Below are 23,634 nucleotides of genomic sequence, written 5' to 3'. Positions count from 1 at the left end.
AACGCAAATATCAATTTGACGAATTGCTAGGTGTAGTGCCTCGGGGTATTTAGGTGGGGGCTGTAGCCCAACATCCTTAACGAGATCTGTCGAGGCGTAACGGGATTAGGTTTCCCCAGGTGACAGCGGCGGAAGTTATTCACAGCTCTCCTGACCTTTCTCGATGTAGAACGGTTCATCGGAACGAACCCGCTTGACAATGTAGTAGAGGCAGGGTTCTTGGCCCCTAGTGTCATACATAGTGTGTGGTGACTGAAGGATTACCGGCCCTTGTCTTTGTGATGCCCTCAGGTACTTGCGGGTTTGATCTATAGACTGGAGCAGTTAGTCTGTACACGGTTTAGAGAACCGGTGTTCGCGAGGCACAATTCTCTTCAATTCAGAGGGGCTCGGGCGAGCTGACTATCTAGGTGGGTGACTAAGTGAGGCCACGTGACCATACCGAATATGGTAGGTCCCTAACAACCGGTGTTAGTCACGTGGGTGATGGAAGCGATTGCTTGTTCTATTGAATGGGCGGCCGGGTGGCCGCTAACTAACTACTACTAAGAGCTAGCTTACATAAATGATGACTAAGCGAGGTCGAAACCGGGGGCAGGCGCCCATGCTTGGCGATATGCTCCAACACCACCCCTCGAACGAGCGAGTCATCGAAAACATGCAGAAATATGACATAAAAAGCAAACAGATACAGTTGCCTAAATCGGAATTAAAATAATTATGCGCTGCGGAGTTGAAGCAGGCGTAGAAGTCTGGAATAACCAGGCGAAGAAAGTGGCTTGGTGAAGCCATCCGCAACCATTTCTGCGGTTGGAATCTGCTTTATGCGTAAAGCGCTGATAGAGATTATATCACGCGTATAATAATATCGGACGTTAATATACTTGGAATATTTAGTTTAAACATTTGCGGAGGTAAGATCTATTGCGCCTTTATTGTCTATATGCAGTAATATGCTTGGAGCAGGCAGTTCCTTGAATAATCAGAGATTATTTATAATCTCACGAATCCAGCGCGCCTCGCGTGCAGCCTCGGAAGCAGCGATATATTCCGCTTTATTTAAACTAGCCGCTACGCAGGTTTGGCGCTTAGCTTGCCAGGAGACAGGTCCTCCTGCGAGCATGAAGACATATCCGCCTACTAATCTGCGGGCCTTTGTATGTGGGCCTCCCCAATCGGAATCACTATACGCAATTGGGGGCGAAATATTAGTGGTGGTGGATTAACATTAATATTTAATACCTAGTATTGGCGTGCCCTTAAAATATTTAAGCACGTGCATGAGCGCTGCCCACGCCTTTGGAGTAGGCGCGGCGTTGAATTTAGCGAGATAGCAAGCTGCGCGGCAGATATCTGGCCTAGTTTTACTAGCGAGATATTGCAGACTGCCTGTACCGCGTTGATATTCTTTAATATTAATAAACACGTCGACAGTGTCGTCGATAACAGTGCCTGGATTAAGTGTCGTCTTGGTTAGATAAGTGTCTTGGAGGCCATAGGAGTTAACTAATTTATGAATATAGTCTTCCTGTGATAACCTAATACCTGTAGAGGACGCGTGAATATTTATACCTAGATATTATAAAAAATCAGGCACATCTTTTATCTCAAAGCGAGATTTTAAGTTAGTTAGTGCTTATTGTGCAATTTCAGCGCTTTCTGCAATAATTTTGAAATTATCCACGTGGGTGGTGATATAAAGTCTTTTAGCTGAATAAACAAATAGGCCGGAATCATGTGGTGAAATATTAAATCTAATAAATTTAAGAAATACACGTAAATTATTATACCATAAACATGCGGAAGGTGTGAGACTATACAGGGATTACCAAAGTAGGCAAACCAGCACTCCAGGTTCTCCTTCTGCAAATCCCAGAGGTTATTACACATATACAGGAGTACCATGCAGCTTCGCGTTAAGAAAGGCGAGAACTGCGTCTGCTTGAAGATGCTATCCGTAATTCGTGGCAGTGGCAAATAAAATGCGAGCAGTAACTGTCTTGACAACCAGTGCGTACGTGATTCCTTTAAATATTAATTTATTAAAAAGATTGCCGCGGATCACCCATCTAGCTTTATACCAAGTTGAATTATTAGGATTAAGCTTTTTTTTATAAATCTAACGTCCCGGGATAGCGCGCGCGCCAGAAAGTATATTATTTTTTATACAAGATCCCAGCATGCTTGCGTTTTAATATGTTGATTTCCTCAAGCATTGCCTTAATCCATTTGTCGGCTTCTAGGCTGGTAGTGGCTTCGCGATAAGACGATGGTGCGGTGGAGGACAAGTCTATAGATTTTAAAACAGCGAGTCCTTTAGCAGGTCGATATAGGTCTTTATGTAAACCAATCTCGGAGGTGTCCTTAGATATTAAGTCTAGGACAGCTAATACTTCTTTAGCTAAGGGCTAAGGCGCTGTCGGTGCGTTATTTTGCGCTTTTGCGGGAATTAGACGGAAAATCTTATTAACAGAGACGTCACTAGTCTCCCATATAATATTTATTTTAGGATCCCATACAATGTACATATAAGTTCCGCGATATCCAACAATATAAATATTCTTTGTGTGCGGCTCAAGCTTGGTGTTAGGCCTGCCGGTTGATTTTAACGCGCCGTGCAGGTGCAACGTGGCGGGTGATCCAAATTTAATAAAATACTAAAGTTTAATATCGCCATTTATCCACGCGGAATATGGCGTAACATGCGAAGAAGGTTTCACGGTAGGATCTGCTGTGGTAAATCCTGGGCGTTGATCGTTATATAAAAGTGCTTGCGGCCACAGCAAATAGGGCAGGCCGGAGTCAAAAATCATGGCACGGACGCGGGCTATAAGCGTACGGATTCCACGCTCGCTAACGCCATCTTGCCATGGAGAATCGGCTGCAGTTGGTTCCCAATGGATGCCGTATTCTTTGCAAAGTTGCTAAGTTTGTTTAATAAGGAATTTGCGATTACTGCGTGTGTACGCAGGTGCATCGAGTCCTTGATATTTAATATTTTAGCTATTACCCAAACATGGGAATAGCATCACTTCACGATCGAAGAAAATAGACCCAACGCTTTCAAGTAGCGTTGTCTGTGATTAATATAAAATATCGTATATTCTTAAGGCCAGGAGGTGCGTGATTATTATCACAATCCAGCGTTGCATCTCTACCTATAATATTGATGTGAATTCGCATTAGCAGTTTCACCATACAAGGAGCGGGATCCTTGTGATTCCGCCTGGGTTGACGTGCTTGTTGGCAGATTTCGCAGAAAGGCATGGTTTTTGGCCCTTTAACTTTTATTACCTTAATCCTAGCGAGTTGCAATATAGCACGAAAATGGGCATGGGATAGGCGTTGATGCCATTCCACCATGGTGGCGCTTGGAATAGGCGCCGTGGGCTTATATTGTTTGGACTGAATCGTGTTAACAACCGGACGAATAAGGTATCGATCTAAATTTTCTGTTGGACTAGCAGATAGCAGGACGCCTGTCATGAAGTCTGCGAACCAATTTCTGCCGATTGACCTTGTGAATGGGTTGGCGGAGCAGCAAATTCAACCCCTGGGCCGCGATATATCATCCCCAGTAGAGGATGTTGTGCAGAGGGAATGGTTCACGTATACCGGCTCTTCGAGATCAGGTCTTCTTACACCAGATATTTCGTCCGAGCAAACGCAAGTTGACGAGACGTACCGGGCGAATCTGGAGGCTAAACTGCAGCACCACGTTCCTATCTTCCCCCTTCCATCTACTGACTTTCTGGTAGGTTGATTCCCATTCCAAATAATGCGACCTAGGCTGACGTTAGATAGAACATCTGCATCCAGGCGTATTTTACAAAGTTTCACCCACTATTTCCCGTTATACATGCCCCGACTTTTCGACCATCAGCCAATAGATCTCTCCTCCTACTATCAATATGCTCTATGGGGAGTCTAATTGTTGGCTTATCGCACGCCAAAGCCCAAGGTGTGAAGATTTTTGAGACGCTTAACAAAGCAATCCTCGCCTCTGTAAGCGCCTGTAGTGTTTTTTTGGGATTCAACCTAACCGACCTACAGTGGGAAGGCATCATGTCTGGGAGAGGGGCGGAGGTTACCCCTATGATCCAAGCGGCTCTAATCGGTCAAACGTTTGGTCTCCTTTCTGGTGTAAGCTGGCTGTTGCTTTGATCCGGGCGCTTGTATGCTGACTGTATGAGATAGAGACAAAAGGACCTCTTCATAGCGCAAACGTTTCACGGTACACTACTTGCGGTGAGTATCCGCAGCTCATCTACCCCTTGCCACAGATCAGGACCTAACCGACTGCAGTGGGCAAGAAGGTACCAGATGTTCAAGTCGAGAAAACCATCTGACTGTATCTCACTTGAAGACCTTTCTCGTCATCCCCAAAGCGCTTGGCGGACCTGGGTACAAGCAGAGGAGCAAAATAGGTATATACTTTCGCCACCTGACAACTTTCGATCACAATCATAGGCTAACTTGCTTTTACCTCAATGAATAGGATCGCCGCAGCACTCCATATCCACGATATCGAGTTCGCGGATCTCTTTGTTACGGACACATATTTACGACATACTGTGTCAAAGCGGCCAACCCTATGCGATGATGAGCTTTGGGCTGCGACCACAGCTGAGGAATGGTCCAAGCTCATGGCCCATCACTTAACCTCATCGCAGATCGCTGAAAACGGCGGTGCTTTGCGGAAAGCGACTCCTAGACTAAACGCGTACCTCGAGCTTGAAGGCATTGTGGCCTCCGTAGTCGAAAGCAGGAGCCTAATATTAGACACCGATAAATCAGAAGAACTCGCAAACCATGTTACCCCAACCCTTATCCGCTTTTACACCGCTCATATCAAGTCGCAACCAAAGCAATACGACAAATTCTGCCTCCTTGCTCTCTGGCACTCAATCTTCATATCCATAACCGCAAATATTGACTACCTTGAACTCGCGATCGGGAAAGAAGACTCTCGCCTGGCCAACTCCACGCTCATCACCGAATATCTGCGCACCTGGGCGAACTCGCCAAGCGGCCAGCGAGCTGCCTTCCACGCAGTGCTCATTCTAAGCCACCTGGAGCAGGTTGCCCTAGCCACTGAAACACCGATCCATATTCCCCGGGTTATTTTCCGAGCGGCTATAGCCTGGTTCTGCTACACAAAGTATCAAGACAATTCAGAGCCCCCGCAACTACAAGAAATCCGAATAGTACAGTTCCCTGAGCTGAACGAGATGAGCATAAACGGCCAGAAGGTGCTTTCTGAAGCGAGAGGATCGAGATTGGAGAGGTCTGTGATGGCGGAGTCGTCGACATTGTGCGAATTTATTGATTTATTACAGCGCATGGGCCACTGGGCATTATCAAAGAGATTGGCAGGGATACTGAACTTGCTTTTGCCAGATATTGATGTGGAAGAGCGATAGCAAATCCACCTACGTGGACACAGTAATATTATGCAACTGCGCTTATGAACAAATCACAGATATGATACGCCATTCGATATGCAAACAGTAGCCAAAACCTAAGTGGACAGGTACTCTACCGCAGCACTGATCGCTCTCTCTAACTCCCCACGAGTTGCACAAGCAGCGAAAATGAACCTATCTGGGCGCACGATCACATAATTGCTTCCTCTTAGGGATTTCGCAAGGTAGTAGGGGTCATAGTGTCGCGGCTCCGGTCGTCCCTCACAAAGTGGGGAGGCCGCAAACTCGTCAGCGCTTGCCAACTGATATATCGCCGCCAGACTCCCAACTCCACGCCCGGGCTCGCCCACCATATCCTGGATAATGTACGTAGCCTCTGCGACACAAACCCCATTCCTTGCTACTGCCTTCATGCTGGCAACCGTCTCTCTGGCAGACTCAAGCTCAGACCAGTGCTCCAGATAAACAAGCACCTGAAAAAGGCCCCTTTTGCTCAAGCTGAACACAACGTCATCTGTAAAGAAAACCTCTTTATTCTCTCCCACGGACTTACAGTAAACCTGCGGTAAGCAAAGCCCCCCGTTCAGCTCCGGTATAAATGGCATTCCGGGGCGGTGCTGGTATCGCACCATCCCCTCCTTCCGGCGTCCCAACTGCAGCTCGTGTCGCCACTTGGGGACAAGATTCATGAGGAACAGATAGCAGGTACGGAAGATCTTAAATGGGTTCACCTCTGTGACAAACTTGCCGTTATCGATGGTCGAGGCCAGAGACTTTTCCAACTGTTGTTTGCGCTCTAGTGTCCCGGCCATGCAACCATCTGTTACACGCGCGTGCTGAAAAGCGGAAGGGCCGCGACCTCAGGACGCGGATACAGTCCTCGGGATACTGCACGTCAGATGTAAGCCTAAGTGGAAACAATGTCAGTCAGTTCCTTGGGGTAGGTACTCGCGGTTCCGCACCCATAGCGCTCGCCTGTGTGTGTCAGGTAGGGCAAAATGACCTCTCGTGCTTTCGAGTACGTTGCCATCTCATCGCCGTCTTCCTCAGATCTCACGACGAATTCGAACCGCCAGAGTCTATCTGAGGGGAGTCCAAAGCGTCCGCATATTGATGGGCGCAGAAGATTGCACAGGAAGCGAAAGTTCACGGGGAAGAACAGATCATAAACATCTTCTGGTGTGTATCCCAACGACCATAAATGGAACTGAGGATGAGTCTTCTGAGAGGGGAGCTCAATCTGCCAATTCACGGCTACCCATGTTTTATCGTAGAATGCTCTATTGGAGATCAGCCCTTGCTGCTTCTACATTGTGACGGGAGCATACTCATGAGCTTGCTCCATTTGGATCCCCAGTGGTTCAAGGTAGTTCTTGTGAATCCGGTCTTACCGTCGGCACCGACAAAGAATCGGGACATTAACTTATGGATCTCCCCGCCTATATCACGGTATTGCCAGTAAGACCACTCTGCACCTTGTTGAATATCCATGACCGTGCATCCAGATCGCAGTTGGCAGGATTCGGATGCTTTCATCGCACTTCGGAGATGTTTCTCCAGGACCGGCTGTCGATGACAGATAAAGCCTACATGTCCCGTTCCTCCCTCGGTCTTAACGACATCAGCAACTCTGCCATCAAGATGCATATTTAGACGAGGAGAGTCGAACCGTAGCATAGTCCATTTCGACAAATGCCTTCCTTTGGAGGTCCTTCTGTATCCCGCCAATGAATTTAAACCGATTCATGCCTAGGCAATGGTCAGCACGTAACCATTTTCTCCACACACCGACAAAACCCATGATATTAACGAAGACATACAGGTGCCTATCTCGCTGTAAATTTGTCTCTATATCCCAATTCCCTGAAGTAACCGGATACCGTCCTCATCGAGAGCAATTCCTCGCGGGTCAGTGGTTATTCCGCTCTCCTTTTCGAGCACGATGTGTTTCGTAGACAGTCGACCCAGATAGGCTGATAGCAATGCTCCTGTCGGTCCGCAGCCGCAGATGACCACATCCGTGGTCTCCCATTCGTGGTGCTCGTCCATTGTGTATGGCCTGGATACAGGACTGGAACGGGAACGGACTTAGGTAATCTACTCTCAAATTTTGAATAAACCTACGAAATGCTTCCCTACCTGAGCTCTCATAAGCTACCTACATTCTGCTTTCGCTCAGCATCATCCATATCCGACACTAATACTGTATGGTCTTCTGTCCCGCATTGTGGGGAATTGGCGAGAGGCAGGTGCATATTTGAATTGATCGCTGAATATCTAATTTGTGGTTGTGGTTGTGTGCCGAGCGGAAGCTAAACACGGCCCGATTCCGCCCGTCGGGGATCCCGAAAACACCTCAAGGACGCTTGAAAACTCTGCGAGGAATAATGACGAGCCGACGCTGGCACCAGCCCATAGGGTTAGGACAAGGAGAATACACACATAAAGCACGGCAATCCCACCTCTGGATTTCAACGTACCGGACGACACCAGTAAACGGATCACCAATCAGAGAGTCTGGGAGATAATCGTCAACCTAAAGAAAACGATCCCCCACCAAAACACTACCATTAAATCGGCCAGAGCAGAAATCCAAGAGATTAAAACTGGACAGCAAGATCTACAGAATAAAAATGCAAAGTTACGGGAAGAGATACAGACCTTTTAGTCCTAAATTAAAGTACAGACCCTACCAACCCCGAAGTCAGGGGCAGCAGTCGCCGCCGGCCCACCCCTTTATAATCCCAACACAACTGTTCCACGCCCCCAAAAGGAACCTAATTGTGTTCGAATCAGCACCGCGCCAACTCTGGATAAAGATATCGACAATGATTAGTTTACAAGATTCCTGCTCACCGAAGCGGCGAGCACACATATCAGGTCTGCCTTGCTGAATGCACAACCTACCAAGGAAGTGCAAGTCGCAGGTATTAGCATAATAAAAAGAGGATACATTATCAGATTCCGAGACGCTTAGTCTACTAAGGCGGCCCGGAACAGCTCCAAGTGGTTAGTAGAACTGGGAGACGACACTAAAATAGTAAAAACTTGATTTGGTATTATAGTTTACCGAGTCCCGACAGAAGACTTCGACCTGGAAGGGAATAAGAAATAAGGATTGGAGAAAATCATGGAAGAAAATAAACTTACTAAATAAGGTTTCCAGGTAGAAGATATCGCATGGCTGAAGAAGAAAGATAGGCCCCTAAGCAGATCTACTTTAATAAGTATCTAGTTAAACTCACCAGAGACAGCAGAATGGATTATTAACAGTGGACTTTTAGTAGGCCAAAGATATATTGGGAGTGTTAAACTATACCAAGTCGGACAGAAACAGTGCCGAGACAGAATCACCGAAGAGTGGGAACAAGAATAGAGGGCCTTAAAGAAAGGAGGGCACCTCTGCCGAATTAACACAGCCTTATCTTTAATTTGTACTCGCCGGCTCTACAGCTCACTCCCCCGGAATCGAGCCTATTTGCTTACGCAACTCCGAAAAGGCCACTCATGGCTTGCGACGCATGGTATGCGGCACGGCTTCCGAGATAACAAACTATGCAGAATTGGAGCACCGGAAACTGTAGTCCATGTACTGATTAATTGCCCGCCGCTAATCGGGCTGCGACAAGAACTACGGCGAAAGATTGGAAGGGCGTTTAATAATATTTTAGATATGCTGGGAGGAGCAGGGCAAGGTAAGAAGGGTTAAAAGATACCGCGCAAGACAGTAGCATCTTAAATGCGGTACAGGACTTTGCAGAGGCATCTGAGAGATTTCAAAGTCGCGCGCCACGAGGGCGGCAGAACAGAACACCAGGTATCGGCCAACACAGGCCTTGACGAGACTCCAAGTTCGTCAGGAAGTAATGGTTTGCTGTAAATAGTAGCACATATAGTGTAGTGATAGGGATATCCTGCATATCGCCCTAAGGCAAGGGGTCGGAGTATGAATCATCATCATCTTCTCTGGTTATAATATGGCTGACTATAAATAGACCATCATACAAAGTACCCGGTGCTTTTTATACTTAGCCTGGACTCGCTACGTGGTTCTAATACTACAGAGGAATGAATACTTCAGTAGTGATAAAACTAGAGAAGTGAAAAGCTGAGCAGTGCATTGGGGGCGGCAAGTCTGGGTGCCTGGGGCCTCCATAGATTTAGGAAGAGTGTTTTCTGGCCTGTGTGGTCCCCATATAGGAAGAGAATTCTTCAGGTCTTCGATCACCCCTGGAGATACGCCGTGGTTCGCGACGTTAAGAAAGCCAACTTGAATTAAGGCGTGACGAAGCTGCTCGAGAAGCCGGGGGCGCGTGGAGGCCGACTTGGCAATCAAGAGATCAAGAACAGGTTTTGATTGGAGTCACGTAAAAGATGCTGTCAAAGACTCATGCAAGGATCTCATGCCAATACACAAAGGTGTCAACAATTATGGTAATTTTGATTATTCAGCACCTTTTTTCGGTCAAATATGGTTGATACAACATCATCGGATCGCCTATATTTCCTATATGAGTTAGTTTGCATTCTTCATTTGTTTACCTCGCCTTTATAAACGCGAGATGTTTTGGTAGTTTAGTTGAATCAGAGACCTAATTCAATGAAAGATCGATACTTGCGAATACGCGTAATTTTATGGTTGACAAAAGGATATTGCGTGTCGATGGGAGTCGCCGGCACGTTGGGAGTACTAAATGCCAAGACTTGACCCACCGCTGCGCCGCGATAGGAAGCAAATGACGACATGTTCTTGTGATGTTACGTGAGAACTATACCGAATATTATTCTTCATTCGAGGTATGTTTGTTGACTGATAAATGATCTGAATGTCAAACAGGAAGAGTCAATCAAGGAGGGTGGGGTTGATGGCAGAATACATACGGCGGAAAAGAAAAGAGGCCTGCGGCGTGTCAGGAATGAGGGGGACGGGAGGGATGGTCGGCAGGAGAAGATAAGAAAGAGAGGAACCATCCTCAAAGAACTTATACCATTCAAGTCCAATCAAAATCCCCAACCGAGAGACCTGGTGGTTTCTCAATTGAGCATTTGCTAATGTTCGGATTCTTCCCAAACTAGATATGGACTGGTAAGACTGCGTTACTGAGAGTAAAGATTTGAATATTCATGGCCTGAAAGGGTTCTCTATATTACAATTGCCCGTCATGAATAACTAGGCCCGAGGCCAGATTCTTCCCTGCTGGAGGAGCCCCCAGCCCTCCAAAACAATCGACCTGGTCTGGCCAACCAAAAAGGACCGATATCTCCATGCAGAATGACCCGCGAGTCCGATTGACCCCACGATGGTGGCCAAGCCCAAGGCACTAACTAGAAACATATCCCAGTTGTTGGCCTTGAACGCTGACATGCGCGAATCTGCCGTCTGCAGATGCATCGGGCGCAGCTCTCTGCCATCCGCGTCGAACCGCAGCTCGTTATCGTACATCATCTCTTCGACAAGATCGGCGGCATGGTTCTTGCGACGTGCTGCAATATGTGCGATGCGCTGCATCCGTAGCACGTTGCGGTGATAAGATCCATTTTCGTCGGCTGTGACGATCTTCTTGATCTTGGTGTAGACCTCGTCAGCGGTGAAGCTGACTTTGTCAAGAGACTCTGCCACTCCGCCTGCGACGAGCCTGGTCGTGTTTGCGGTCTGGTCAAAGAAAATTCCCATGGAAAGAATAGGCTTCCCATGGAAGAGAGCTTCGTTGGCACTCGAGCCGCCACCATGCGTAAAGTAGACTTTGGTGGAATCGTGATCAAGGATCGCACGCTGGGGCGCGAAGAATGGGAACAGCCAGTCCGGGTGCTTGTTGGAGAGGAGATCTCCTAGGAGAAGATCTGTTGATTGACCATCCCCCTCGGTGGATAAAGTCTGGCTCCCATCAATATCGCCCCGGCCAGTTTCTGGAATGGCCCAAATCACGCCGTCGATCAGAACTTCCTCCATTAAGCGAAATATTCCGGTCACAATAGTGGCGACATCGTTATGTGGTAGAATGATATGCGTGCCGAGGGCAATGTACAGAACGGACTTATGCTTCTTCAGAAAACTGTCGCAGGCCTCATCCAAAGGAGCCCAAGTGGGACTCAGTAAAGGACCCACTGGAGCACAGGTCGGAGGCAGATCGCGAGGGATTTCAAGACCCACAAAGGAATTCACAAATAAGAGATAGTCAGGTTTCTTGGGTTTGTGAAGTGGGCGGAAGATGCCGTGATCACTGCGCATTTTCCGAGTCCGCTTGAACAGTCGCATGATGGCGGGCAAATCCGACAAAATGATCAACTCGTTTTTGATACGAAGCCACATTGAAGCATTCTCCGAGGTCATAGTCCCGGGCAGTTGAAACCCTGGTTGCCCCGGGATATAGGAGCAAGGCAGCTGGAGTGGTGGCCAGTTAGGACACACAATAGCAAGGGGTAGGTTATACTCGACCTGCATATCATGAGCTGCCTCGACAAAGAAGTCGGCAATGATCATGTTGGGACGGGTGGCTGGATTCTCTATGATTTTCCTGAGGCCGTCATATGTCTGCGGCCAGAAGGAATCGAACATTGTTTTAGAGATAAATACGGGCCCTATACCCTCGCGGACATCCCATGCCTGCATTCGCCGATAATGGTCATCGAGCTGCTCATCTGTCGGCCCTGGACCCATTAGATGGAGTCCGCTGATGAACCCGTATTCGTCACGTTTAATCCAGTTTTCTTGGCCGTCTAGTGTCGCAAATTCTATGATATGGCCACGTTCAGCCAAGACTCTGCCAATCTCTAATACAGGGCCTGTGAAAAGTCTTAACACTTAATGCCATCCCATCGCCATCGAATGCTCAATAGGAACAAGGAACTTCGATGCCATTTTGTTTCTTACCAGCATGGGTGAATCCTCCCGTGGTGACCACGAGCAATATCTTCCGCGGGGGATGTACTTGCGACCGACTCATTTTACAAACCCCAGATGAGTCTAGACGAGATGCGTGTAGACAAGAGGAATGGAAATGAACAGGGCACGTAGATTAAATGTGGATGCGACTTCGCAAGGGGCAGCGCAGCAGCTTTAAATCTGACAAGCACCGACTCCACTTAGGCGCCTGATTTGGCCCCTGCAAATGAGGGCGTGTGGGCGGGTTTCGCTAGGCGATTCGAGGTGAATCCCGTCCGAGTCGGGTCGCCTGAAATCTGCAATGGAACATGTCCCACTTTCAGGCAAACTTTCCTCGAGCTCAATTCGACCAACATAAGCGAGGGTTTCTATCAATTTTCAGGAGGCCACACATCGGTGTTGAAGGTTCGGAGGTGGGGGCTAGTGAATGTAAAGATTGTGTAGATCCAACTGCCTATATATCAGAGTAAACGGAATCTCTTAATGACCATTTGAAACAGATCATTCGCAAACAAGGTCGCTGTGTTATCGAGAATATCGAAAACCGAGGCTCTCATCTATTCCCGCCCGTTCTGGTGGTCTCGAACCATGTGGGATGATTGTTGCATCCGGTGGACGCCTAAGAAACCCAAAGCCTGCCCACAATGAAACCGCTCAAAGATCATGTATTTAAACAAGAGATGTATTGATAAGTCACTGCTTAGTTTGGAAGTGTATTTTTGAAGACGAGAAGCAATAAAGGCCACGACTATTATCTCAAGCTTTCCATTATCTGGATGTGCTTGGGTCCTGTACTGCTGGTATGTTAGAATGATACGCGCAAGTCATTTATTCCAGAATTAGCTTGGAATCCACCTGGCAGACCACAGGACCACCAATGACGCAGTGATGCCTCTACATTCAGACCGCACAACCAGCTGATGATTGGTTTACAGGAAGATGACTAAAAACATGCCTCTGTGACGGAACTGTGAATATTTCCCCAGAGGGTGTACGAAGTAAGTGGGATGTTGTAACTAAGTTGCTATTCAGAACCGCGAACTGCAAATTGCGAACAAGCCCTTTGAGGGTAGGCAATGGTTGCTATACTGCGAGTCCAGCCGAGCACAGCCCGAGCGTAGAGCGACAGTCAGTGTCGCAGGTCTGGAGCGTTGAGCACAACTCTAAGGGACTTGGAGCCCTTATTAATAGAGACCCATTGGCCTAGAGGTTTAGCAACGGAACCAAAAGAGTGTCGCAGGTGTTCGTTATGGCATTAATGTAAAATTGACAACAGACATGTCCATGATTATTGGGTCCAAAGAGCTGACTAAACATACTAAGTAACAAGTTAGTTAGAACAATCTAGTTAAAAACATCGTAATTTTATAAACCTCTGTGGTTTTAATATGTACAACTGAGGTGTCAATACTTCCGTGGTGATCAAATAAGAGACTTGAAAAAGCCCTGAGCCGTCAGACTGATTCCATTAGTATAAGAACTAGAGTAGTCTTAAAACCAGAGAAAAATCCAAATTTGGCCCCAGGGACTAGCGTCCGAAATATAAGTACTTCAGTAGTAATAAAACTAGAGAAGCCGTAGAGGCTGAATATAAACAGACCATCATACAAATTCCCCGGCTCTTTTTAAGCTTAGCCTGGGATCGCTTCGTGGTTTTATACTACAGAGATATCAATACTTCAGTAGTGATAAAACTAGAGAAGTGAAAAGTAGAGCAGTGCACTGGGGGCGGCAAGCCTGGGTATCAGAAAGAGTGTTTTTTGGCCTGTGTGGTCCCAGGCCGGAAGAGACACATATCCAGTGCCTTGTGGCCAGTCAAGTAATAGAGCTGTGGAGCCGTGTCCAGGCGGGCTTCGAGTCTGGAGATGTGGGTTCGCGCTAGGCAGATGTGGTGGGAAGGCTTTGGCTTTAGGCCCCGGGACCCAGAACAGTTGACTCGAGTCGACCGTCTGGCGGCTGTGGACGCGGATCCACTTTGGACGTACATCCACAGCTCCCAGTCTAGGTGGGCTTTCAAACTGTCAAGTAGCGGCCACCCTAGCTTAGTAACAGCAAAGGCTTCATGTCCTCTGACTACGATCTATGTGGGACCTGCGGCCCCAGGAGACAACAACCTTAGCCTGGAGATGCGTTCTGACCTGAACAATAGGTAGAAGGCGCTGACAATAGTTATGAGCACGAATTCACCAGTGGGTTGCCTGGACCACGCCAGATTTACATTGCTTTAAACAATTCCCAAAGGCGAGATCTTGTGGCAATAGAAGTCATCGAAACCTAGTAGGCCAAGTTTAAGCATGTTTTTTGTTTGAAGGTCACCGTGGTTTGGGCCGGAGGCGTCTGTGATGGAAGTCTTGGGATAGCCAAGGCTGGCCGTTGGGAGGGGATTTTCCCTTGGGATTTCCCTCCCGAACGGGACCGGGACAGGAACGGGACCAATTTCAGGAAATTTATGGGAATTAGGGATTTAAGGGAATATCCCATTCCCTAGAGCGGGATTCCCTCTAACTTCTGTTCGGGAATGGGACGGGAAACGGGACCGAGCTTATAGATGGGAAGGGAATGGGAATATGGGACGGGACTGAAACTCTCCCGGGATCCCGAATCCCGTCCCAACGGTCAGCCTAGGATAGCCTCCGTCTTGTGCATATCACTGACCTAAGCAGATCCTCTCAAGAGGAAATCAGTCTTGAGACGGCATATCCGAAAATGGACTGGTCTTAAGAATGTCTTCACATGACTGCCTTTTGAAGAGCCCAGGTCTCTTAAAAGCTGTCTCTGAGGGTCCCTGGTAACGAATTCACGGCCGACCAGGCCACCCCAAAACACCATACTAAATGCAATATTTCACAACATCATATTTCAACGCTCAAGGCTAAATATATGGACTTAGGGTATCTTGGTCTTGAATATATCATACTAGGTATTTTTCTGAGCTCGAGAAATATTTCGGGGTGTGACAATGTAGATATATATATCTACATCTCGATCGGAGCGTATTTTTGGTAATGCAAGGATATAATCATTTCTAGTATGTCAGTTGTCTATACATTTCTAATGCTAGGAAATCATAGCCTACTAAAAATCAAGTAAAAACATCTTCTGGTTGTTATATATTGTGATCTGAAAAATCGCATTTAGTATGGTGCTTTGGGTGGCCCGGTCGGACGTGAATTACGTTACTCTACAGCGTTGATCCATGCTTCACTCAATCGATCTAGGGTCTATAGTGTCTAGAGGTCCGAAATCGCTCCTTACAGTGGCTTGGTGAAGATGGGCCTTAGGCGTCCCAGCTGAAGCAAGCGCTGTCCATGATGCTGAGTGATGGGAAATCTTGGGCACCTCAGCTAGTGAGCTCTGGAAGGAGAAGCGATAGTCTCAAAGGCTTCCCGTGGATAGGTAGGGTGATGATTCACTTGGCTGGCCTGAAGTGGCTGAGGCTTTGTTGAATCAAGTATAATGTCTGTATTGAATAAGACGATCAGGATTTGGAATCTGGTCACCAGTCAGTGCACGTTAACTCTTGAAGGGCATAGTGGGTTGGTCTACTCGATTGCTTGGTCGCCTGATGGAAGCCGACGGAAAAGAAAGGGAGCGGGTGGGCAGCAGACGGGAAGTCCGGTTGGGCAGGCGGAATTGCAGGGGTGCGGTATTGAGTGCAAGATAGAGGGGATGAAGTGAGGAAAGAAAGAGAACGGGAGGTCGAACAGCCCGGTGCTGGCTTACTCTGGATCCTTCGAGGGATTTCGAGTCTGTTCTAGAAATAGCCGCCATACCAAGCAAAATCCCAGCATGTGGATTGAGTCAAGCGGATTTTAAATGGGAACTCGGCCACTATCGAATCCAAAATCATCACCGTCTCTCCACAATTTTCTCTTCTTAAAACAAAATGACATTCAAAGTCCTCGTCTACGCCCACCGCCTCCCAGGAATCTCCCCAGAAGATTTCAAGCAGCACTACGAAGCACACATCGAGCTCTTCAAGCGCCTGGTCGGCGACGACTTCCCGCTCTCCCACAGGCGCGTCTACATTGCTCGCACGGCCGTCGAAGCGGCGCCAGACGGTGCCTCGGCACGCAACGCGACAACTCCAGCAACCGTGGTTGTCGGCCAACAATCCGACTACGATTATGACTGTCTGGCCGAGATGACGTTCGCGGATCAGGCGAGCTGGGAGGCCTGCGTGGCGAAGGCCTATGCCCCCGAAATCAGTGCGCAGATTGCGGCGGACGAGGATAAGTTCTATGACCGCTCGAAGACGGGGGTGGTCATTGTTGGGGACGTCACGGAGACCACGAAATAAGATAAACAGACTTAGGCTATGATATTGGTGCTGGATGGTACCTGGGTAGATTTAAATGGGGGACGGCGAAGAAGGTCTTTACATGAGCACATCTGACACCAGTGTCACCAAGTACACTGATTATATCTTAAACCCTTATCCAAGGAAATGGATAAACCAGTGAAACCGAAATCTCCACCTTTCCATACATGAGTCCGTTTATCACCGTCGCACTACAGAAGGGTGTCTCGGCTTATGTTGGCGAGGGCGGTGGTCGCTGGTGCGGCGACCACCGCGACGACGCTGCTAAACTGTACCAGCTAGCTGTGGAGAAGGCTAAGCCCGGTTCCATCTTTCATGCCGTGGCCGAAGAGGGTGTGTCAGTGAAGGAAATCGTGACTAAGGTTGGGAACCAGCTTAATATTCCTGTTGTCAGCATCCAACCGGAACACGCCCAAGATCATTTCGGCGGGCTTTATTTCAGCGCACGGCTGACAATGCAGCCTCAAGCATCAAGACGAGGGAGCGGTTGGGGTGGACTCCTATGGCCCCGAGATTGATAGAAGATATCTCGGTTATTATCGACTTCATAAAATCTAGGGCAGCCTAATATGCTGGGCTAGAAATTTTTGCATCACTACGACCTGCGAGAGCAGCTTTAAATTAACTAGACTCCTAAGCGACTGCATCTTCGCAAGTGAAAATTGAGCGAATAGATAGCTACAACACCACCTACTTAGTTCGCTCGTTACGAAGGTGATGCGAAGTTAGCGTGTTCTTACGAACTTTCGAAGTCTCTGAATGTTACAGCCCTGTTATCGCCAAATTTACGACTGCCAGTCAGGATTCTAATTTTTAATGCAGCGTCGCTCGCATGACCAATTATCCTCCGATTTGGTTGAGATACCAATGGGGTTGATTGCCCCTCCCATTGGGAGGTCCCTCATCGAAATGCTAATTACGTTGTCGTAACACCGTGTATCTTAGCCATCCATGGGGTATTTCAACCCGCCCCATGATAGTCGTTCTTTTCTTCAATCAATCATACCCAACCCGCCAGACCCACTTGGGATTTAGTTATACAACCAATCAGCGCTAAATAGTTTTCTCCACACCCCCATTTATGGTAGCAGTCCTGGGTTGAGGGGTACAGTCAAACCTCGTTTAGTCGATACCCCACTTAGTACAATTTCGCGTTTAGACAATAGAAATCTATAGCACCGATTCTCTCTTTTATATGTAAAATCCCCCCGGTAAGACGATATTCACAGTTAGTCGATATTATTTTCCTGAAAGTGGAGTATCGACTAACCGGGGCCGCACGGATAGTTGGCCAATAAGACTTCAGTTCTGATACCTAGCAGAGTAACTGCGGTGCTAAGGCTTTGGTCTGCGGCCATCCACTTCCCCGCTCTCATAGGGACTTTTTGCACCTGAACTACAGATAAAATTCTAGAGAGTTCTTGGTTATCTAAGATTTAAAATATGTAACTAGATAAATCTAGAAATAGGGACAATTGGTTTGCCTGTGATGCTTTTGGACGTATTTTGCGACCCCGACTCGTCGCGAACATATACCCCCTGAAGCCGAAAAGCATAGGGGGTATATCAAATCCCGAGTTCCTTGGCCTTTCAATATGTATATAAACTCAACATTTAGAATCTAAAATGCAGTTTCTGTCGTGACTCAGGCAAGAAGACTGTTCGTTCCATTAAGACCAGCCGATGATATCAAGCTCCATCATAAACAAATCGTTATTCGTGATAGTATGTTAGTATTAACAAGCCGACTGCTTTATTTTATCCTCTGTCCGACTGTCTTCTAATTCAAGGATCCCTCGACTATCACTCAACTCCACTATCGACTCTCCCGGAAGCTCGGCAGCAAAGTGCTGCTTCTGGTTTTTTGGTGGAATAGCCTCAGCCTCTGAAGGCAATTTCTCCATCGACTTTGATTCTCCTGCTACTGCAGCACCTTCGACATTATTATCTTCATCACCACCACCACCCTCTGCCTCCTGCTCTTCGGAAACCGGAGCAGATCGTCGCCCTATACGTCGCGCGAGATAGATTATCGCCCCGATGAGTCCCAGCCCGACCAGAGAGCCCACCACTACCCCGGCGATTTCCCCTCCGCCGAGTGACGACCCCGAGGAGGCACTTGTATCCGGAGCAGACGTACCCGTAGGCGCTCCCGTACCTGTACTCGTGCTAGACGGCATCTCCGTGGTTGTAGAAGACCCGGTGCTCTTCGTTAGAGGCACCTTGAGCTGATCCCAAGTTACTTTCCCGGGCCACCCATCAGCGTCCTTAGTTGTGTACCCAAGCTTCTCCTGCCAACACTGATAAGACTCCCGGTCCGCCTCAGTCCACTGGGGGCCCGGACTCTCTGTGTACTTCCCACAGTCTTCCGCCACCAGTCTCTTTCCCATGGCAGTCACGATCGGGCTGTTAGGAGATGACTTGAACCAGTCGGCTCCGGGGAACGGCTCAAGTTCACCACCAGTGCTCGTATTCGCGCCTCTTAGGTCAATGACCGCGAACCCCCGTATCAGACTACTCGAGTTCTTCGCGAGATAATCTTCGGCCCTACCGCCGGCGCTATCCGTGCAATTGGGTGATCCGTACAGGTAGATCCGCACAATGCTGTCCTCGGCGTCGAATTCGAAATATTTGCCTTTTGCATGGTCGATTGCCTTGCAGGGCTGTGCGCCGGTGCCTTCTTCGACGGTGGGGGTGTCGCTGGCATTTCTCCAGACAAAGGTCCAAGCGGAGATTAGTGGGAGAGAGTAGAGTGCGTATAGAGCTGTGAAGAAGTTTGTGAGTCGGGTCATGTTTGTGATGCAGGTGACAGAAATAGAATAAGTGCGGGAGATTGGCCCTTTAGAAAGAGTTTCAGAAGACCAAGAAAAAACGTCCTGAGCCGGAGATTTAGTGACTTTCGACTCTCCGCGCGTTCAGAACAGGGGTATCAAGAGCATCGTTCAGGATGTTGGATTATTTAGGACGCTGAATCGTTAAGGGTTATTAGATGTAAAATTCCCCGGATTCTCCTGACAGTGAGTTCGGCTCTCCCTTAAATACGGAGTACGCATTAGCCTATTTGTTCATTGGTGGATAGCCCTTCATATTTCTCGCTGTGGGGGCTGACTTGATCTGCGCAGGACCAGCATCTCATACGTTGCTTACTGCAGAATACGAGCCCCCTGCGCGTTCTTGGCATGTTGACCGGCATGAGGTTCAGCCTTGTATCAAAATATTCTCCCGATAATTATTATTCCGCAACAACATGGTCGGCTGCGGATAAGAACTGGCATCCAAAAGCATATGCTCTCACTGGTGTAGGTCCGTTTGGTTTATCATCTTGCAAAGCCTAAATCCACTGGGCTATTGGTGAAAGTATCCCTGGTTGTTTCATGGTTGATACCCCGCTTCACATGTTTGCCCGGATGGACCGTCACGAGACTTGTCACAATATAGGCATACCAGTTGGTATAGTGGTACAATATGAATCCGCAACGGTGCAGGATACCCTGTCCAAGCGCACATTGATGATGAGGCAGGCTGTGAAGAATAGCCATAGGATTTCTATCGCAGGCATCGTATTCATCCCGGTGTGCTCGTATCAAGCGGGAATTCACAGGTCCTTACTTACACAATCAAATATGGGTTTAGGTCCATATCTTGCTTACAATAGTATTTACTACGGATGCACTATATGTGAGCGGTCTTTTGGTTCCAAACTTGCTATTTACGCCCATTGCAGACAGACATTACGAGTTTACGACACGTGTGGCGTGAAAGGTGTTATCAGGTGTTTATTTAAACTCCGGCCAAACATGCGCATCTTCGAGAGTCCAGCAGACATAATATCTGTTCTATCTGTCCGCAGTCACCAGATTTTGAGACCAATGAAGAGCTTGAAGACAATTTGGTAAAATCTCATTACCTTTGTCCCGATTGCGAGATTTACTGCAATTCTATTTAACAACTTCAAGAACATGATATTACCCAGCACCACCTTTGTATCAAATGTGGTGACTACTTTGCAAACAAGAACAATTTACAAATGGTAGGGGACCAAGTAAAGTTAAATTCCTCAGTTTTTTTAATTCTAACGGAGTCTTCTCTTTAGCACCAACAGAAGCATCAACCTCGAAACATGGAATGCTACGGTTGTTACTAGAACTTTAAGTCTCTGTCCGGGAGGTTAATCCTTCTGGAGTCTGGAAATTGCGCGTCAGGTGTTACTGAGGAGGAAATCGATAATATAACCCACGAGTTTGCCAGAGCTGGAAGTATATAAATGATGATCTTAAAGATGGAGGGTGACTATACAAATGTCCAAGCTGCGAGAAGGAGTTCTTAAAAGCTTTCTGCACTTTACCAACATGTTGAGGATGTTCCACTTTGTTCTTCTCCTCTGAATAGCGCCTGTGTGAGTAAGCTAGAATATTACATTGCGAGCAGACTGTAGTAGCCTTAATAAGTCCTCCAATGAGCCCTTTGTTCATTAACTGTCTTCAATACTTTTAATGATATCATCAACAATGCGGCGTGCCTCCACCTCTTTATCTTCGCTATATGAGATCCTTTGCTTAAATTCAACGAGACCTGCCACCTTTTTAAAACAATGGCATCCATAACAAACTATTCCATCTCCTCCAGTCGCACCTCCAAATTGGAGTCTCACTCCAGGATGGTAACGCTTGGATCGCACACCACATGGAATGCAGAAGCGGGACTTTCTCTCTGGAGATAAGGTAGGGGATAATTTTCTACGACGGCCCTTCATCATTGCATTGGAGAAATATATTGCTGACCGGATCTTCAAACAGATATGGCAGGCATAATAATCAAGTCGTGGTATTGGTTGGTTAATGCCCTCTAATTGTTGTCCCCTAGAGAGGAAAGGCCATCGCTCCATCTCGAGAATATCCATCATGGTGTAGGCTCCAGAAGATCTGTTTTCCTTCACAACCGAGTAAAGTGATTTGTACGTCCATTGCAGCGATAATTTCGACGAATAGTCAAGGTCACGCAAAATCATACCGAGGAGTGCGGGTGGTAATGATACTAAGTAGACTGCTATTGTTAAAGAGCGAGCCATGATAGATATGTGTCAGTAGCTCATAATATGTATTCTGAGAATTTTTGGCTTTCAATCAGTTGCTGAATTTGACCAGCAGAATGACTCTATTTAGATGAAGTCTAACTAACCAACCTCTGCCAATAAACCTCTAAAACGTGTTTGGCTGCGGATGGGTTCTGACGTGTGATTGTTAATGTATCCTATTGGTGAAGAATACAGATAGGACATGTGTCCTGTCACCACCATTGTTTAGTTCCCCACTTTATCGAAGACTGAAGTACAGGCTTTAGCTGTAAAAGTACTTTCTAATATATTTGTCTGGAAGGGTATACCCTCCCAAGGTAACTTGTAAGATTAAGACAAAGATTTTCAACCCTGCCGAACTGTCAATATTATCTATATCTCCTCATTGCATCACCCTCAACACAGGCTACTAAGCCCTCCACCACCTCCAGTGTCATTCTTTCTGGGTTCAGCACAGTGTCCCACGTCCCAATCGGAAGGCTATTTGACAAACGTCCAAAATTCCGGACTACCCTAATGCCACAGCTCCTGTCGTCGTCCTGTTGCGGAGTGGGCTTCCGTCGTCGGCGTTTATTCTGGATTTCGTGGGCCTAGAGATAAAACTTACGGTTTCCTGATAGGAGAATTCCAGACCACCAAATTACTCCTTGATTAATCGCGACATCCGCGTCTCCTTGACGCCTTGAACGGTATCAGCCTGGGCCATCGATCGTAGTGGCGTATTGCAGCTCGTTCATTGATCTCAACTAACGTAAAGTGATTGTTATTATGATTGATTGGTGTAAACACAAAAGCTCAGAGGAAGAACATGCGTTATTTCATTGATTAGTGTGAAGTTTGAGATTGAAGGTGGACGAGGTCAAACGCTCGAAATATGGACGAATGAACTAGGGCGACTGCCGAGAATCACTTATGCAGTTCCGACCTGTATGAGTGCGCAACAATTTTTAGCAGCTTTTGCCTTAGTATCTGTATTCACTACTAATCTAACTTTAAAATTAAGAATACGGAAGTAGATACAGTCTACTAGATCTCCGCAATTTACATAGTTGGCTGTACTGGCCGCTGTATATATCCCGTGGGTTAACCGATCGACCCATGGACCGGGGTCCACAATAACCCAGCCCATTCCTTGACGGGTTGGGCCGGGTTTCCTGGGCTGGGCCTAACAAGTCTACTCAAATCCCACCCGTTGAAGCTTCGAAAATCACAATATTACGGGATGAGATAGACGGGGATCTTCCTCGACGGCCGAAGAAAGTTTCAGTTGGATCTAGTGCGATACGGTTCTACAAGCCCACCTACTGCAGCGAACAAGCGGATCGTGAGATATTGGCATTGGTTCATATTAAGTCCATGGCGGCCTGGCAAACGTTGTACGCACCCCTACGTTACATGAGTTAGTAAAAGGCCAGTGGGGACATTCAAATATCTCAGGGATTTAAATACATTAAGCATCGCGATGCGTTAGCGGATATCGATAGAGATGTTACACCTTGGTCTGTTCGTGTAAAGTGGAAAAATCAACTGCAAAATATGATTCAAAGGTTACAAGCCGCAGGAATTATATGGGGTGATGCGAAGCCAGACAATGTATTAGTTGATATGGACGACAATCTTTGGATCATTGACTTTGCGGGAGGTGTTACGGAAAGATGAGTTGATAAGGACAAGGCCTAATCTCGCAAGGGAGATCTTCAAGCGTTATCCAGGATTACTGAAATTCTCGACCCTACAGGTCTTGCTGTGTAAGAGTCGATCTTTGTCTATCATTCATAGCCTACTTGTGAAACACCGTATTCCTAAGTTTTAAATCGTAGTCATCCCTGATCGTCCCCAGTCTGGAAAATTCAATTACAGTAACATGACCATATTCAGCCACAGCACCACGGAACGAGTGACGCCAGGCATTTATTATTGTAAATGAACA

At 47.3% G+C, this 23,634-nt stretch overlaps 6 protein-coding genes across 6 annotated transcripts; 3 read left to right on the top strand and 3 right to left on the bottom strand.

Moving 5' to 3' along the window:
- Positions 1–3,484: 3,484 nt before the first annotated feature.
- On the top strand, positions 3,485–5,423 carry ATNIH1004_005291 (uncharacterized protein; the record flags this gene model as incomplete). The annotated part of the gene is made up of 6 exons (XM_033569945.1): positions 3,485–3,754; positions 3,805–4,005; positions 4,054–4,143; positions 4,198–4,248; positions 4,306–4,427; positions 4,499–5,423. 6 exons carry the CDS (start codon positions 3,485–3,487, stop codon positions 5,421–5,423), a joined length of 1,659 nt encoding a protein of 552 aa, XP_033428751.1.
- Positions 5,424–5,521: 98 nt separating this feature from the next.
- Positions 5,522–7,475, bottom strand: ATNIH1004_005290 (putative monooxygenase; the record flags this gene model as incomplete). The annotated part of the gene is made up of 7 exons (XM_033569944.1): positions 5,522–6,246; positions 6,302–6,333; positions 6,389–6,680; positions 6,755–7,037; positions 7,096–7,175; positions 7,247–7,252; positions 7,307–7,475. The coding sequence occupies 7 exons, from the start codon at positions 7,473–7,475 to the stop codon at positions 5,522–5,524; spliced, it is 1,587 nt and encodes a 528-aa protein (XP_033428750.1).
- A 3,121-nt stretch (positions 7,476–10,596) lies between these two features.
- On the bottom strand, positions 10,597–12,370 carry ATNIH1004_005289 (glycosyltransferase; the record flags this gene model as incomplete). The annotated part of the gene is made up of 2 exons (XM_033569943.1): positions 10,597–12,209; positions 12,298–12,370. 2 exons carry the CDS (start codon positions 12,368–12,370, stop codon positions 10,597–10,599), a joined length of 1,686 nt encoding a protein of 561 aa, XP_033428749.1.
- Positions 12,371–16,195: 3,825 nt separating this feature from the next.
- ATNIH1004_005288 (EthD domain-containing protein) lies at positions 16,196–16,609 on the top strand (the record flags this gene model as incomplete). Its single annotated transcript, XM_033569942.1, has 1 exon — positions 16,196–16,609. The coding sequence occupies one exon, from the start codon at positions 16,196–16,198 to the stop codon at positions 16,607–16,609; it is 414 nt and encodes a 137-aa protein (XP_033428748.1).
- Positions 16,610–16,797: 188 nt separating this feature from the next.
- On the top strand, positions 16,798–17,148 carry ATNIH1004_005287 (uncharacterized protein; the record flags this gene model as incomplete). The annotated part of the gene is made up of 1 exon (XM_033569941.1): positions 16,798–17,148. One exon carries the CDS (start codon positions 16,798–16,800, stop codon positions 17,146–17,148), a length of 351 nt encoding a protein of 116 aa, XP_033428747.1.
- A 1,218-nt stretch (positions 17,149–18,366) lies between these two features.
- Positions 18,367–19,422, bottom strand: ATNIH1004_005286 (uncharacterized protein; the record flags this gene model as incomplete). The annotated part of the gene is made up of 1 exon (XM_033569940.1): positions 18,367–19,422. The coding sequence occupies one exon, from the start codon at positions 19,420–19,422 to the stop codon at positions 18,367–18,369; it is 1,056 nt and encodes a 351-aa protein (XP_033428746.1).
- Positions 19,423–23,634: the final 4,212 nt, after the last annotated feature.

Source organism: Aspergillus tanneri, assembly GCF_003426965.1.
Source record: "Aspergillus tanneri strain NIH1004 chromosome Unknown AapTan_3_pilon_pilon_pilon, whole genome shotgun sequence".
Classification (NCBI taxonomy): Eukaryota; Fungi; Ascomycota; class Eurotiomycetes; order Eurotiales; family Aspergillaceae; genus Aspergillus; species Aspergillus tanneri.
The sequence above is the reverse complement of the archived record's forward strand: the minus strand, read 5'-3'. Positions and strand labels throughout refer to the sequence as shown.